This window comes from Felis catus, chromosome X (assembly GCF_018350175.1).
Source record: "Felis catus isolate Fca126 chromosome X, F.catus_Fca126_mat1.0, whole genome shotgun sequence".
NCBI classification, from domain to species: Eukaryota; Metazoa; Chordata; class Mammalia; order Carnivora; family Felidae; genus Felis; species Felis catus.
In genome coordinates, this window is record NC_058386.1 from 58,991,267 (window position 1) to 59,008,975 (window position 17,709).

Here is a 17,709-nt window from a genome sequence, read left to right on the forward strand (position 1 = left end):
ATGGGAATTAAAATAAAAACTTAAAAACAGGAAAAAATACAGTATACAATCTATATACAAAATATATGTTAATCGACTATGTTTCAGTAAGTTTTCTGGTCAATAGTAGGCTATTAGTAGTTACATTCTTGGGGATTCAAAAGCTATATGCATTCATGCTCACTCAGGGACACCAAAAACCAAACAAAGACAAAAATTAAAAAAACCAAAACAAACAAAAGTTATATGTAGATGTTTTTCAAGTATGTAGGGGGTAGGTGCCCCTAACTGTCACATTGTTTAAGAGTCAACTGTACACCAGATCCATTCCTGCCATAGGGTCTTTGGTCTTGCTCTTTTCTTCATCTAGAATGTTTTTCACCCCAATTTTTGCAAAGCTCCTTCCCTTACTACATTAAGCTCTATTCCCAAATGTCACTTCCTCAGCGAGGCCTTTACTGACCACCTATCTAAAATAGCACCCCATTGAAATTTATCAGTAACCAACATTAAATATTTATTCATTTGCTTATTGTCTATCTTCCCCACTAGAATGTAAGCTCCATGATGGGCAAGACCTTTATGTGTCCTATTATTTTTTTAAATTAAAAAAAATAATTTAAACGTTTATTATTGAGAGACAGAGAGACACAAAGCACAAGCAGGGGAGGGGTAGAGAGAGGGGGAGACACAGAATCTGAAGTAGGCTCCAGGCTCTGAGCTGTCAGCATAGAGCCCGACGCGGGGCTTGAACTCACAGACCGCGAGATCATGACCTGAGCCGAAGTCGGTCACCCAACCAACTGAGCCACCCAGGTGCCCCTACCTGTCCTACTATTTACATCTCTATCACCGGTGCCCAGAATAGTGCCTGGCACATATTAACACCAAATACATATTTGTTACATGTATGAAACATTGAAATAAAAAATTAGCTTAACAGTTACCAGGCTCCTCTTCTATCCCAGAATAGTGTCAGAGAAGGTAGAGTGGAAAGCCAGAACTTTTATCTCAATGGCAAGGAGGCCCACTCATTGCCATCATTAGAGACTACATGGGGAGTAGTAATGAAGTGCTATTCCCATTCCTAGCCAGGATGGTATCAGTGGAGTTCTAATGGGGAGCCTGAATTTCCACTCCTGTCTAGCAGATGAGATGCCCCACCTCTCCCTAGGCTGTCAATGGCAGCTGAGTGGGGAACCTAGATTTTTATCCCCACCTGGAAGTAATGGAGTGGTGCCCCCCCTTCTCTGCAAGCATGATGTTATTGGAAGCCTGCTAAAACAGAATATTTAAATAAGATGCAGATTTCATAAAAAGATCTACAAATTTCAGGATACAATAGAAAATCACTCGTACCAAGAAACAGGAAACTATCAACTTGAATGGGAAAAAGACAATTAATGGATGCCAACATAGAGATGACATAGATGTTGGAAATACCTGACAATGAGTTTAAAGGGGTCATCATAAAAATACTTCACTGAGCAATTATGAACTTGCTTGAAAAAAAATGAAAGAATAAGTCTCAGCAAAGAAATAGAAGAAATAAAGAAAAACGAAATGGAAATTTTACAACTAAAAAATACAATAAGTGAAAGAAAAAACCCAACAGATGGGCTCCACAGCACAGTGGAGAGAAGTGGGAGAAGAAAATCAGTAAATTGGAATAGAGAACAATAGAAATTAACCAATTTGAATAAAAGACAAAAAATAGTCTGAGAAAATGAGAACCTCAGGGATCATGTGGAACTATGATAAAAGATCTAATATTCATGTCACCAAAGTTCCAGAGGGCAAGGAGAAAGAGAATGGGACTGAAAAAGAATTTGGAGAAATAATAGCTAATGATTCCCCAAATTTGGCAAAAGATATAAACCTACAGATTCAAGAATCTGACTGAACCCCAAACTGGATAAATACAAAAAGATCCACACCAAGACCCATCATAATCAAATTCCTGAAAAGTTAAAAAAAAAAAAGTATGTAAAGCAGCAAAACAGAAACAAAGCTTTACTATAAGGGAAAGATATTCACATGACAGTGGTTTTCTCATCAAAATCCATGGAGGCCCGAAGGAGGTGGTAAAATATGTTTTAGGTGGTGCAAGAAAGTAACTGTCAATCCAGAATTCTAGATCCATGAAAACATTTTTTTCAGGAATGAAGGGGAAATAAAAATATTCTCAGAGGAAGGAAAACTAAGAGCACTTGTTGCCACCACACCTACCCTAACAGAATAGCTAAAGGAAGGTTTTGAAATGAAAAGGTCATGATAAAAGAAGGTATCTTGGAACATCAGGAAGGAAGAAAGAACAATGGAAAAAGTAAAAATATGAATAAACACAATAGATTTTTCTCATCTTCAGTTTTCTAAATTATGTTTGATGATTGAAACAAAAATTATAACACTGATGCAGTTCTAAATGTATGTAGAAGAAATATTTAAGACAACTATGTTATAAAGAGGAGAGGGGAAAGGACTTAAAGTAGGTAAGGTTTCTACACTTCACTCAAACTGGTAAAATGTTGATACCAGTGGATTGTGGTAAATTATGTATATATAATATATACCCAGAGTGACTACTAAAAAGCCTACACAGAGAGATACAATCAAAACCACTAAAGGTGAATCAAAATGAAATTTGAACAAAGGTATAAAGTTACCAACAGTAAAGGAGGAAGAATAAAATAGAGAGTGAACAGAAGGAACAAAGAGAAACAAAAAATAAAATGGTAGATTTAATCCCTAACATATCAAAATTACATTGAATATAAATGATCTAAATACATTAGTTATGGGGCTCCTGGGTGGCTCAGTTGGTTGAGCATCTGACTCTTGATTTCAGCTCAGGTCATGATCCTAGGGTTGTGGTATTAAGCCCCATGTCGGGCTCCACACTGAGCATGGAGCTTGCTTAAGATTAATTCTCTATGGGGTGCCTGGGTGGCTCAGTCAGTTAAGCATCCAACTCTTGGTTTTGGCTCAGGTCATGATGTTGTAATTCATGAGTTCGAGCCCCACATTGGGTTCTGTGCTGACAACGCAGAGCCTGCTTGGGATTCTCTCTCTCTCCTTCTCTCTCTGCCCCTCCTCCACTCTCTCTTGTTCTCAAAATAAACTTAAAAAAAAGATTCTCTCTCTTTCTCTCTCTGTCCTCCTCTCCCCCACCCGTGTTCTCTCTAAGAAAATAAAATAAATACATTAGTTAAAAGACAAAGATTGGCAGAGTGGCTAAAAAAGTGATCCAACTACATGCTATCTATAAGAAACTCACTTTGAATATGATATTAGCAGGTTGAAAGTAAAAGGATAGAAAAAGATATGCCATGAAAACATTAATCAAAAGAAATCAGGAGTGGCTATATTTGCATCAGATAAAGTAAAATTGAGAGCAAAGAAAATTACCATGGACAGAAAGGGATATTACATAATGGTGAAAAGGTCAATCTACCAAGAAGATATAGCAATCAAAATGTGTATGTATCAAACAACAGAGCTTCAGAATAAATGAAGCAAAAGCTGATAGAGCTTAAGGAGAATAGATTCACAATTAGAATTGGAGACTTAACATCCCTCTCTCAGCAATTGATAATAGAACAAGACAGATAATGACCAAGGATATAGAAAAACTCAATAATGCTATCAGCCAATAGGATCTAACCAACATTGATAGAACATTCCATCAAACAGCAACAGAATACATATTTTTTCTAGCACTTATAGAACATATACCAAAATGGATCATATACTGGGCCATAAAACAAACCTCAACAAGTTGAAAAAAAATTGAAATTATATAGCACATATTTTCTGACCACAATGGTATCAAGGTAGAAATGAAAAACTTCCTGAAAAGGAAATCTCCAGGCCCAGATGATCTCACTGGAGAAGTCTACTAAAAAGGAGAATTGATACCAATTCTACCCTATCTCTTGCAGAAAATGGAAGAGGAAGGAATATTCCCAAATTCACCTCATAAGGCATTATTGGCCTGATACTGAAAGCAGATGATGACAGCACACAAAAAAAGAAACCAATAGGCTAATATCTCTCATGAATATAGAAACAAAATCTTCAAGAAAATATTAACAAATAGAATTCAGCAATGCATATAAAAATTGTACACCACAATCAAGTAGAGTTTATTTTGGATATACAATCTGGTTCAAAATTTGAAGATCAGGGGTGACTGGCTGGCTCAGTCAATAGAGCACATGACTCTCGATTTTGGGATTGCAATTTCAAGCCTCATGTTGGGCATGAAGACTACTTTATTTATTTATTTTTAAATTTTTAATGTTTATTTATTTTTGAGAGAGACAGAGACAAAGGGTGAGTGGGGGAGGGGCAGAGAGTGAGAGGGAGACAGAGAAACCGAAGCAGGCTCCAGGCTCTGAGCTGTCAGCACAGAGCCCGACATGGGGCTTGAACTCACAAACTGTGAGATCATGCCCTGAGCCAAAGTTGGATGCTTAACCGATTGAGCCACTCAGGTGCCCCATACTTTAAAAACAAAACAGAACAAAAACCCCCACAAAATTTGAAGATCAATCAGGGTAATCTACCATATTAAAAAGCTAAAGAAGAAAAATTACATATATATCAGTATTGTATCAACTGATGCAGAAGCTGCATTTAACACCCATTCATAGCAAAGACTCTCATGAAACCAGGAATATGAAGGGTTACTGCCTCAACTTAATAAGAAAGATCTATGAAAACCTACAGCTAACATACTCTTAGTGGTGAAAGAATGAGTATTTTTCCTTTAAGTTCAGGAAAAAGGCAAGGGTGTCTGCTCTCACCATTTTTATTTAACATAATATTGGAAGTCTAAGCCAGTGCAATAAGTCAAGAAAAGGCAACAAAAAGCATACAGATCAGAAATGAAGAAATAAAACTGTTTCTATTTGTAGATGAGTGGTGATCTATGTAGAAAATCCTAAGAATCCTTAAGAAACAGAACTAATAAATGAGTTCAGCAAGGTCACAGGATATAAATGCAATATACAAAAATTGTATTTCTATATAGTAACTATTAACAGATGGAAAACAAAATAAATACAATAATTCAAGGGGCACCTGGGTGGCTCAGTCAGTTGGGCATCCGACTTCAGCTCAGGTCATGATCTTGTGGTTCATGGGTTCGAGCCCCGCATCAGGCTCTGCTGACAGCTCAGAGCCTGAGCCTGCTTCAGATTCTGTGTCTCCCTCTCTCTCTGCCCCTCCCTGCTCATGCTCTCTCTCTCTCAAGAAATAAATAAATGTTAAGAAAATTTTACAAAATACAATAACTCAAAAAGAGAAAAACTAACGTATAAAACCTGTTTAGAATCTGTATGCTGAAAATTATAAAATGCTGAAGAAGGAATTAAAAAAAGACCTAAATAAATGGGGAGACAAACCATGTTTATGGATTGGAAAACTCAATACAATAAAGATGTCAATTCTCCCCAAATTGATATACTTGTTCAACATGATTCCTAACAAAATCACATCAAGATATTTTGTAGACATAGACAAGATTATTCTAAAGCATATATAGAAAGCAAAGAAACTAGTATAAGCTAAAACAATTTTGAAAAGGAAGAAAGAGGAATCACTCTACCTGATTTAAGGTGTATTTATTTACTTTTTAAAAGTTTATTTATTTTGAGAAAGAAGCAAGAGAGAGGAGGAGAGAGGAGTAGAGAGAGAGAGAAAGAGAGGGAATCCCAAGCATGCTCCACACTGTCAGTGCAGAATCTGATGCGGGGCTCAAACTCATGAACTGTGAAATCATGACCTGAGCTGAAATCAAAGTCAGATGCTTAACCGACTGAGCCACACAGGCACCCCTGATTTAAGGTTTATTATATAGTATACTAATCAAGACTATGAGGAGGAATAAACACATAGATCAATGGAGCAGAAGAGAGAAGTCAGAAAGACTGAGACTGAGACAGCTGCTTTGGAGTGAATGAGAATTTTGGAAAGGAACATGGTCCTAGGAAGCTATCTGGATTTTATACCCTTCTACTAGACAGAAGAGGGTTTACAGCATGAGTCAAGGGAAAATCTGCTTCCTTGAGCAGACAGATGGAAGCACCCTAGAATTACTAGAGGTGCCTAAGAAAGGAAATAGTACCTGAGCCATGTAAAATGCTCACTCTCTAGTCCCTATCTTTCCAGCAATGTGCAGGTGCAGTGACCAGATTTTGTAAACCAAAAATTGGGATATAAGGTCTGATAAAACATTATTATTATTATTATTATTATTATTATTATTATTTAAACATTCAAACATGTATTAATTCTTTTCTGAATAAAAAAGCAACACATGCTCATGGTAGAAATTTTGAAAAATACAGAAAAAGAATTAAGAACAAGTAAAAAATACCCACAATTCCAATCCTACCAACCAAAGTAACTACTGTTAGCATTTTTGTTATATTTCCTTCTGACGTTTCTCTGTGCATATCCACATACTCACTCACATATACATTATGTATATTTACAAAACTGAGACTATTTGGTATTAACTCATTTTGTATCCTGTTTTTTTTTACACTTAATATTGTTTTGAGAATAATCTTGTGCCATCAAATTATCTTTAAAAATTTCTTTTTAGTTGGCTGCAACAAATCTTCCATGTAGATATATTTGGGACATTGTATTATACCTCAACTTCAAAATATCAAAACAGAACACATCAAGTATATGTTTCTGTAAAACTATCCCCCCTCCTCCAACAGCTCCCCATCCAAGCTGATATCCAAATGGAAACCTCAGAATCATTTTTACTTCCTCCTCTCTTTTTGATCCCCTATACATGACCTATTTCTAAGTGTTGTTGGTACTCTCTTCCAAACAACCCTTGGGTATTATGGGAGGAATAGGATAGGGAATATCCTACTACCACTGTTCTGGTCCACTCTCTTGCAGGCTCACTCTTAGAATGATTCATCCAAATATCACGATTCATCCAAATATCACTGCATCATGTTATGTCCTAATCCTGGAACCTAGAATGGCTCCCACTTTATTGTATCCAGTATGGACTCCTCAGCCAGAAATTCAAGGGAAGTTGCAATCTGCTCCTGGATCCCACCTATTCAAGTTTCCCTCACTTATGAACACTTCCCCATTATCAATTAAAATCCTCTAAGCCTTTTGAAAGCAGTCTCCCTTAGGTCTTACTCCCCCACTTCTACATAGTATCAGCCTTATTATATCCTGATCTGTCTAAAGGTGTTAGTTTTGTCTCCTTCTCTAGAGTTCTTGGCTGTTTAATAGAGGTAGAGACCATGTTTTAAACTTCTCTTATACCTCTCATGGCACTAAGAACATGGGAGGTTACAAAAAATATCCATTGATTGATTTAGTTTGGCTCTGAAGTGGAGACACAATAATACTTCTTAAAATTAAGCTGGTTCAGAACCTGACTTTGGGAGACATTGCAGGGTGGAAAGGGTTCACTAGGGTCAACTGAAAAAAGCAGACAGGGTATGATGAGTAGACTTGAACAATACTGCTAAGAGGCAGATGGCACTAGGTCTGGATTCAACTCCAGAGGTCACTACTTACTTGTTATGTGACTATGGGCATGTTACATGGTGTCTTTGGACACAAGTTTCCTACCTCATGAGGTAATTGTGAAGATTAAATGAGATCATATATGTAAAGAATCCAGCACATGGTGTCACACAGTTGAATTTCAATAATGGTAGTTCTTGCTTCCTGTATATATAGGTATTTTGAGTCTTAATAAGTAATCTGCCAAGGGTTTTCATGGTTTGTTAAAAGCTGTTTAAGTTACTGTAACCAAAGTTACAAAGATACAAAGTTAACTTTGGTTACAATAACTTAAACAGGAGGCTTACCGCCTCCATTTTTATTTTAGAATTTATAACATTTTAAGCATGATATATTTTTAAAAACTTTTATAATTATCTATTTTTAAAGTAATCTCTAAACCCAATATGGGGCTTGAACTCACAAACCTGAGATTAAGAGTTGCATGCTCTATTGACTGAGCCAGCTTGGTACCCTGATATTTTTATAACTTATCTTTCTGTTTAACAACAACAGTAACAACAAACCTTTCCAGTTCTATCACTCTTTAGTACCTATCACTCTTTAGTACAACAAGACAAGAACCTGGGCAATGGGGAAGAACCACAGTGGGCTAGAGAGGAATAAAGAGGGGACAGGGGATGACAAGAAGAGATAAGGGATGGACATCACAGAAACCCTCACCTGAAGTCATGCAAATTGGCTCAAGGTATCCTCCACAATCCTGCTCCAAATCCTTCTAAGAAGCCTGAAAGCAAATGGTCAGTCTGTCTTGGGACCAACCCTGACTTTCAGCTTATTCTTATGGCTTCTCAGGAAGCAAGAGAAGGTGTGGAAATAAGCTGAGTTTCCATGGTGTAGAGTCCCACCAGGCAGGAGAACCATTTCAGCAATTCCTTGGAGCTTCAGCAGGCCTTGGACATATCCAGATCTGATGCCCCAATTGCTAGTCCCTAGAAGAATGTCAATCCCAGACTTCAAACTGCCAGAGGAGGTGCTGCTTACACTCAGTACAATGGTGTTCCTGAGAACATTACCAGTAGATGTGCAAAGGGCCTCATCTTAGGGCCATGGAACTGTAAATAGCAGAGTGAGGCTAGTGAACACAACACACTTCAGGTAGTAGGAGCTAGATGGGTTGGCTTCTTCCACCTTTTGTCCTTCACTTTTACTTCTCTATTCAGTTCAGAATGGAGTAAAAAGATTCAATAATAGTATGGTAGGGTGATGGGAGCATGGCAGGGACAGGGGGTTAGAGAAGGCTGAAAGGCCTGTGTCAGAGGCCAGAATTTCAAGTGTTGCCCTTGGCTGATTTCCAAGGGGACATCAGATTTCAGGTGTTTTGGATCAGCCACATGGAAGGTGCCAGATATGCAGTGAAGGGTAGGAAGGGTTTACTAGGGGTAATTGGAAAAAGCAGGGGTAGGTGTGGTTAAAAAAGTAGGAATGGAAAAATGAGGTATGTCAAATAGACTTAGCAGGGCAACACTGCAAAGAGATGAGGGGCAGTGGAAAGGACAAAAAGCCTGACTCTAAAGCCCCAATTCAAAGAGACTGGTCTACCACCTATTAGCACACTGTGTGTGGCACATAGAACTTGCTTAGTAATTGCTTGCTGAATGAACAAACAAATGTGACCTTGGCCAAGTTACATATCCTCTCTGAGCCTTAGTTTCCTCATCTGTAAAATAAGTAGTAGTTATTGTTCTTTGATTTCACCTATGTTGTCTCTCCCCTACATCCACATCAGTTGGCTGATCCATCTTCCCAACCCTGCACTGTAGAGGATGCTAACTAAGCCTCCTTCATTAAGGGTCAGAAAAGGCAGATGTGCACAAGGCCTTCTCTTTCTTCTTGTGTCTTCCCCCTCCTTCTCCTCCTCCTTACCTCCTGGCCCTATTTGTCTTCTTTTCTATTCCAGGAAAACTTGGGGCACAGTCTGGGAACTCAGAGCAAGTGAGTTATAACCTCCAGTTACAATGCCAGCACATACTCACACATGTGCAACTCACTCTTCCTCTGTACTCCTCCACAGAAGGTTGGGTCTGGGCTGCAATAAGAACCTTGTGTTTCCCTAGGGACCTTTACTTGATTCAAATGTTATCCATACCAGGGACTAGAAAACTCTACCCTTGTTTCCTCATGTAGAGCCAGGTGGGCTTGGGGAGCTAGCTACCCATGGGGATTGATCACATCAGCACTAGTCCAACTCTATAAGGTTCATTGTGAGCCAATTCCTCTGGAGTACATCAACCAGAGGAAAGTCAAAGAAGTTTGAGAACATGAAGATGGTGCGAGGATAATTTTACAGTAGTGGGCATGAGCTAGGCTGAGCGATCCACACTTCCTTGTGAACACTGACACATATCTTTGAGATTCACTGGCATGAGAAGAGCAATTTGTTAGAGCAAAACATAGCTTTTTCCTGTATGAAGCTAACAGCTTGAATTGACTCTCCAAGGTTTTATTTTTGTCTGTTTTTTCCCTCTTGGAAAGACTAATGGACAGTAAAGATGGGATAAGGTGAATTCTAAATTTGCCTGTCCCTCCAGTCAACTTGTGGCATATAGAATACATCTCTATAAGATGAGCCTTCCCAAGTTTGATCTTCAGTAGGCTAAATATCCCATCTTTTGTGCTTCCAAGGGATGTGGTAAGAAAGAGAAAAAACCCCAAGCTCAAAGGCTGGACAAATTCAATGAGACATGCTGGCTAAACTCCCTCCCATAGAGTGGAGCTTAATCCATCCACTCCATCATTGCCATCCCATCTTCCCAAATCAATCCATGCTTCCCCGCTCCTTTGTTTTTAATATGGGGGAAGGAGGGCAAGAGACACAGTGAGGAATGGCCAGCCTTGATGAGGTTTTTATATGCAAGAACAAATGACAGTCATGTAGGCAGGTTCAGGAAAATCTTTCAGAATGTAGAAAATTCAGCAGCTTTTCCACACTGACCATTGTCATGGCAACACACTCACTATCTGATGGCAGCATGCGTCTGGAGGGGCACGGTCTCAGTATAGCAGGTTAGCCTGGCCATTTTTAGCAACATTTAGACTTCTTTCTAGCCTCATTTCTTCTAGGTTTAGCTGAATTTCTTTTTGGTCCTGGACTTGTGTGCTCTGCTCATTTGCATGGCTAGAACACAAGATTTTGTCAATATGAAAGAGATAGCTAAATGGAAAATCTGAGCATTCCTAGTATTCTATAGCCACTCTACTTGCTGTCCTCCCTCCCTGGCTCTTCCCCACCCACTCTCAGCCATTTAATTTATTTTCTTCTCATCAATTCTTTCCTGTACACAGTATTACTTCCCCCCTCAACAACTATGACTCATCTACCAACCCCTGCACTCTCATCATATTCTTTTTGTTGTGTTTCTATTTTCTCATTTTTAACATACAGCATCCTAGGATCTTAAGAATGGAAGAAACCTTAACAATAATCCAGTATAATCAATGCAGGAGCCCTTGTATTATATGACAACCAAGTGACTGTCTAGTCTCTACTTGCATGTCTCTGCCAACAGAGACCTCATTCCTTTTTGGATGGCCTGCTCCACTTTGGACACCGCTAAATGTTAGAAAATTCTTCCTTCTATTGAATAAGAATTTACCTTTTTATAATATCTACCCATGGGCCCTAGCTCTGTGCTGTGTGACTACATCACCTCTGCCTATGCCCTCTGCACTGTGACAGCCTTTCAGAGATATGAGGTAAAGACCACATCCCTCTGGGTCTTCTTTTTTCCAAAAGCCTCAGCTCCTCTAACCAGACCTCTTGGACCCTGGTCTATAGTCCTTTCCCCATACCAACTGACCAGCAGCATGCTCCTATTTGTCTGGAGCTCTTTTAAAGTGAGGTTGATATTGCATCAACATCTCTGGAGGCCACCTTGTCCTGATGACTCACACTAACTGCGTTGACTAAAATCCCTAGCTCTTTCAGACAAAATGCTGCTGAGCAACATCTTCCCATCTTGTATGTGTCCAATGCTTCTGAGGACCTAATTCCTGGTCCATACATTTTTGCCCAGTTTAATTTTATTGTGCTATAATCAGAATATTGCTTTAACCTGTTAGGATCTTTTAAAAATCTTGACTTACATGTAACTTACATGTCCTCTAAGATTTTCTATTATTTTTCCCCAACCCTCAAACTAATCTTTTATCTCAAGTCTTTTGAAAATTTATTGCTCTTTTGGGTTTCTTACCTTTCCTAGTTCTCTTCCCTTTGAATTACCTTCCTTATGTCTTCTCTCGCTTGTTATTTCCATTTCAATAGCAAGATGTCACCACTCTGGAGATATGTGCCTGGGTACGTGTGTAGGAAAGCATGAGGGCATACAGATATCTGCACATACGTAGGTGTGAACAAGAAGCTGCAGAGGCTTTAGTTTCTCTGTTTCTATTGCTTTGTCTGTGCTCTACCAGGATTTAAAGCCCGGATGGGGGGAATATGGCAAGGTTGAAGGAAGAGGGGTAAGAGAAGTTGGTCCAGGATCAGACCCAAAGGAAACAGGAAAGTTGTCCTGGGTCTGTGAGGGGCAGCAGGAAACTAGGGTGGGAGCACTAGTGTTAATGAAAACTGCAGCATAGTGAGAAGGACTGGACAAGGGCCAGGAATAGAAAGAGTTTAAAAGCCTTAAAGATTGTACAAAGGGAGGAGGATTTGGTTAGGAAGTGAGGGCTTGTGGGGTCGGTACCTACTGAGAGGTTGGAGGGAGGTGGCTTGAAACTATAGGATCAAGAGAAGGCTGAGGGCTATTCGACACCCCAGAGAGGCAATAAGCATTGCTGTGAGTGTTATCTTAGAAGTTTATGACTTGTGAGCTTAGAAAATTTTATCTGGCCAAAGGAGCCTGGGACGTGGAGTCCCTGCCTAAGGACTTGGCTGTTGTCACAGCCTGGGCTCTACTAGAGGATGGGGCCTTAATATAACCCTCAGCAAAGACTCCTAGGACATAATGTGTTCCCTCAGACTAACTGTGGCACAGAACAGCCTCCCTTTCATGCTGGATTCTATTCCAACGAGGGAGTCAAAGGTAGGAGGACTGCTGCTGTCTTGGTCGTTATATGAATAAACATGGGGACTTCACTCTCTGAGATGGTCAATATGATACTCTTAGCCTTTTAACTCTGCAAATAATTAGGATCCAAAAGATATGCACACATATATACAAATTCAATTAAACAGGAAAATGGGTGCCAAAACAACTTTACAATATTGTAGATAAAGTGAATTGAGTTGTGGAGTAGCACCTGGGGTTTGGGGGGGGGGGCTCTACTGGAAAGCTAAGGGCAGCATCCCCAAACAGCTAGTGGATAGTGTGATCAAGAGTATAACAACCTGATGACTGCCATTTCCCTCTGTCCAGAAGTCAGAATAATTGTAGGCCAGCCTAAGGGAAGGGCAAGATAGGGAAGCAGCCCCATCTTCAGTGCTTTGGGTAAGACTGGGGAGCGCACCCTCAGGGCACCAGAATCCCGACTATCCACTGTGGCCCCATAGTCTCTCAAGGCCATCTTGGATCAAGGAACTACACTGGAATATGATGTCTTTGAGCCCCTCCTCCCCCTACCCCAAGTCTGAGTTGACTTGAACTTCCCTCATCTTAAGAGAATTTTACTGTTGCTCTTTTAAAAGGAAAAGGGTTTCAGGGCATACTTTAGAACTAGTTTTCCACTGGAGGTACCTAAAGATAAACCTTTTGTCCCCCTGAAGGTGACATTAGCTGGCCAAATGACAATCCCAATCAGAGTGGCCAGTGTGGAATTCCAGGTACAAGCTATCAGGCCAAGAAGTTGTTTCCCTTCTAAGTCAGTGAAATGATTAGCCACCAAAAGACAAATGGTATTTGGGGAAGCTCCCACTGATGGGCCACCACAGGCTGGGTGGAATGAGGAGGGCAGGACTCGAGGGGTGGTGCTCACCTTTGATGTAGTTGAGGATTTGCTGGACTCGGTGGGGCTCATTGCGGTCTGGCCGGCAGCTTGGCGTGATTTCCAACACATAATCAGGACCATATGCTGTGAAAAACTGTAAGGAAAAGGGAAAGGCCAAAAAACAAACTAAACCACAGAAAACCTCAAAACCAAACCACATACACACAGAACAATCAAAAGAAAGCCACCACTGTCCATTAGGCAAAGGAGGCCCAGGTGGGCCAGGCAAGATGATACAGCAGGAAGCCTTGTCCTGGTGGTACCATTCCTCTTGTTCAAAACCTCCAGTGACAGTTCACTGCTAAATTATTTAGCTTGCTGTTGAAGGTTCTCTCTGCTCAGGTCCCAGCTTCTCTCTCTAGCTTTAGCTCTCACTGCCCCCTGTTCTCTAGCCACACTGGCCTGCTCTGGGCTCTCCCAAATCACATCATGCTTTGTTCTGCAGCCCCCCCCCCCCTGCTTAGGATCTTTGCCATTGATCTTTGTTAGGGCTGCAAAGGCCCTCCCTCAATTCCTGCTGCCTGTGAAAAACCTCCCTATGCTTTCAGGCACAGCTCAAATGTCACCTCCTTCACAAAGCTGTCCCTTAATTTCCACCAACCTGCAGCGTGTTCTTTTGGTACCTTTCTTATGGCCCACGTTCAACAAATACTACATGCCTACATATTATATGTGGGTCACTACGCTGGCTGCTGTTGAGACTATGAAGATGGGCAAGACCTCCTCTGGGATCCTCTAGGCATTCATAAACCCATTCTACATTAGATAGAGATTTTTCAGCAGTGACCTGACCTCCCTGCACTGGATTGTCAGTTCCTTGAAGGCAGGCAAAACCTATGTCTTATTCACCTCTTTGATCTTCAGACTATGGCAGCTGTCTGTTAACTTTGGTTGACTTGAATTCCCTGACCCAGGAATGTCAAGTAAGCCTAGTTTCTCCAGTTTTTCTTTCTCTATAGTAGAGTTTATTTGTTTTTAAATTCAGGGAATCAAAAGAAAGGTTTTTGGATTCTATTTCTAGCTCACTAGATGATTCCTTGTGACCTTTGGTAAGTCACAATATCTGATTCAGCTTCTCTATTAGGGCCCGCTTGGGGAAAAACACTCCACGACAAAGGGAATCATTCAATTGGGATAAGTTTTTGAATGGGAAGTATGCAAAACTACTGTTTTTGTTTAGTTTTTAACAGAAATAGTATTTGTGCATACTTTCTGGAGAGAGAGCATATGGTTCTTAACATTACGTGCTTTCAATAGTGATATTGTTAGGTGGTAAGTAAAACAGGGACATTCAAATTCCATGGAAAAAATGGTAGAGAGGGCATGAAAAAAAGGATCTGGATATATGTTATGAATTTGATGTCATTCAGAGAACCCAAGGTTATTGTCATTGCCATCAAATTATCCTTATTAAGAGTCTGGATGTATATCTGGCACCATGGGAGAAGTTGTGGAATGATCTCTAAGGGTTCTAACAGCCTCTTTGTGGAATCCATGGGAGTAATTTAATTGGCAGATGGCTTTTGCACATCCATGATGGAAAACTTTATACATTGAATTAAAAGAAAAATGCCCAAGACTGCCCCAATGCTTATTATAATGCTTTTTTTTTTTTTAATGGACTGACATAGAAAGGAAAGAGGGGCCTTGTTCTTTCCTGATGGAGTCATTGCTGTCTGATGTCTGAAGCCCTGTGTTCTGGAGATAGGAGAAGCCTTGAGTGGAGATCATCTTTATCAAACCCATATATGGAAGAGACAAGAGGGGTTACCTGGGAAATATATCTAGAAACTAACCACCATTATGATAAAAAAAAAACTGGAGAGGTTTGTATTTTTAGCTGATGATAGCCCCTCAGTCCAAGCTCAAGGATCTTGTGGGCTTGACTCTGGAAGAGAAGGCTTCAAACAGGTGTTGCCCTCTCCTTAGGCGACCTCTTTTCCTCCAGAGGGTGTCAAGTAGTACACTCGTTTCACAGGTATGGGAAAATGGGTTTAGAGAGAGCAATAGAAGAAAGGCAGCTGCAATGAAGTAGATACTCTGGGAGAGGACCGAAACCCCTAGCATCAAAGTGCTAAACAAATCAGAGGCAGGGTGCCTCACGGAGGTATAGGAGGAGAGAATGTTCTGCCTCCATCTAAGAAGATAACACTGCTGATCCTCTGCCAGCAAGATAGAGATGCCGGTTTAGGGTTATTTGGAACATGTTCTCATTGTGAATATCTACTATATTGTTACCCATATTCTCCTGCTTCAGTTCCCTCTTTGCCCAAGAGCACACAGTTGTAACATGGTCAGCTGGTGCCAGAACTTACTTGTAATGTAACAGAACTCAGTTTGACTGGGATTGTGTCTCTTGATGTGGCTGCATTAGCACCTGGCTTTAACTAACCCATGAATAACCTATTCTTTGCTGAAGCAAGCTTGCTATAGGTAACGACCAAGTCTGGGTTCCCAGACATCTCTCCACCTTTGCCAATGAAATATTATTCCCAAGTTCTGCTTATCTGTTAGGCTAGGGGACAGAGATGATTTAGGAATGTCCCTGTTTTATGATCCAGTTTGACATGGCAGCTGGCTGGTCCCAGCCTTGGGGAGGCACTATTTGGGGCCAAAGGAAGTAACAGGCATTGGGAAGGCAGCAGCTGTATCTAAGGCAAAGGTGTTGCTCTATTCCCCTCTCTGGCTCTCTCATGGCATTTCTCTGTTTCTGTGTTATGTTATGCATTTATTTTGGCACTTGTTAACTTTTTCTACTAGACTCTGCAAAGGCAGAAACTCCTGTCACATACTCTGCAGAACTGTCGAACTGAGATCAAATCATCAAAGGTTCTTCTTAAACCTTTATTTTAAAGTTATGTTGAATGAAATTCATTCACAAAAGATTTAGCTTGTTTTTCAGTTAATTCTGTGGAATAATGCAAAGAGCCAACTCATAGCATTAACAGCTTTTCTGGACTCTTGAGGAAGCATAGTGAGGTGGAAAGAGCACTGGTTTTAGAGTCGAACAGAGATGCATGTTATATCAGGATTCAGTCATGTACCTCAGGCAAGCTGCTTAATCTCTCTTTTGTTATTGCTACCAGAAGATGATAATAAATGCAGACCTGGGTGGATTATTAGAAACCACTGAGATAGTATAAACAAAAGGGCCTAGCATAGGGCCCAGAACATAGTAGGACTTCAGTAAATGTGAATTCCCTTCTCCTGGGGCAAGAGGCCCTTGCCTAAACGGTGCCTCACCCATACCCTGGGGGATGTTGGGCCACACACTTGGGGCTGCTGTGTAGAAAGAATTGTTCCTCCTGCTAGACAAAACCCAGCAGCCCCAATGTCCTCTCCACTTGCTTAAACCATTAGCTCCGCGCAGGGCCTGTGGAAAAACTAACTTCTCTCACAGTTTCCTGCCCTATGCTCCTGCCACTTGTTACTTACTGGAGAGGTGGAAAGGAAATCTGATCACATAAGGCAAAGGAGATATTGGGGTGGAGGGATTTGGCCAGCACTAGAAATAGCTCGGGGCCTCACCCAGAAACTGCCCTCTAACCCTGAAGAGGAAAGGAAATGGGCAAGCAGCAATCCTATTCCCAGACAGGTGGAGTGGGGATGAAAGAGGCCAGCTGGCCTTCCAGTCAAAACGTTGGCTTTGATCTCAGCAAAGGAAGGAGGGAGGTGCTAACCCTTCTCCACCCCTTTCCCTTTTCCCTCAGCACTCCTTTTGATTTCTGGGTTTTGGTTTATACATTTTTGAGGGGAACATAGTAGTGGGAAGGAAACAAATGGGAAGTATGAAGTGGTGCTGAGGGATGGGAACTGAAGGTAATGGTGACTTTAGGGGACTTGGTCCCTTCTGGACCCAACAGTCAATGAATAAAGAAATGAAAATTGCTCGGTTCTCATTCAGGTCAGCCCAGATCAAGGCACCTTTCTTGATCATTTCTCTCCAGCTCTTGCTCATACAATGTGAACAGTATACACTTAGATATTCAGTCAAGAAGATAATCAGAAGTCTTAAATTTGGTTTTATTCCTTCATAATCCAATTTGCTCACAGGAAACCAAGCCACAAAACTGGAGCAGCCAATTCTTTTATCTGTCCCTCAATATTTATCAAGTGCTTACTATGTGCCCAACTAGGTTAGTTCATGGGTTACAAAGACAGTAAGACATGTTTAGTAGGAAGAATTATTATAGTATAGTGTGATGAGAGGTGCAATAATAATACTAA

General features: G+C 40.6%; 1 protein-coding gene across 7 annotated transcripts in view; it reads right to left on the minus strand.

Moving 5' to 3' along the window:
* The window catches only part of HDAC8 (histone deacetylase 8), a 223,913-nt gene that overhangs the window by 16,227 nt on the left and 189,977 nt on the right, over nt 1-17,709 (minus strand). For all 7 annotated transcript variants that reach the window (XM_019823977.3, XM_019823976.3, XM_019823980.3 and 4 more), the window contains one exon: nt 13,471-13,576. In XM_019823977.3, coding sequence (XP_019679536.1) covers nt 13,471-13,576 — 106 coding nt within the window. The remainder of the gene's footprint in view (nt 1-13,470; nt 13,577-17,709) is intronic.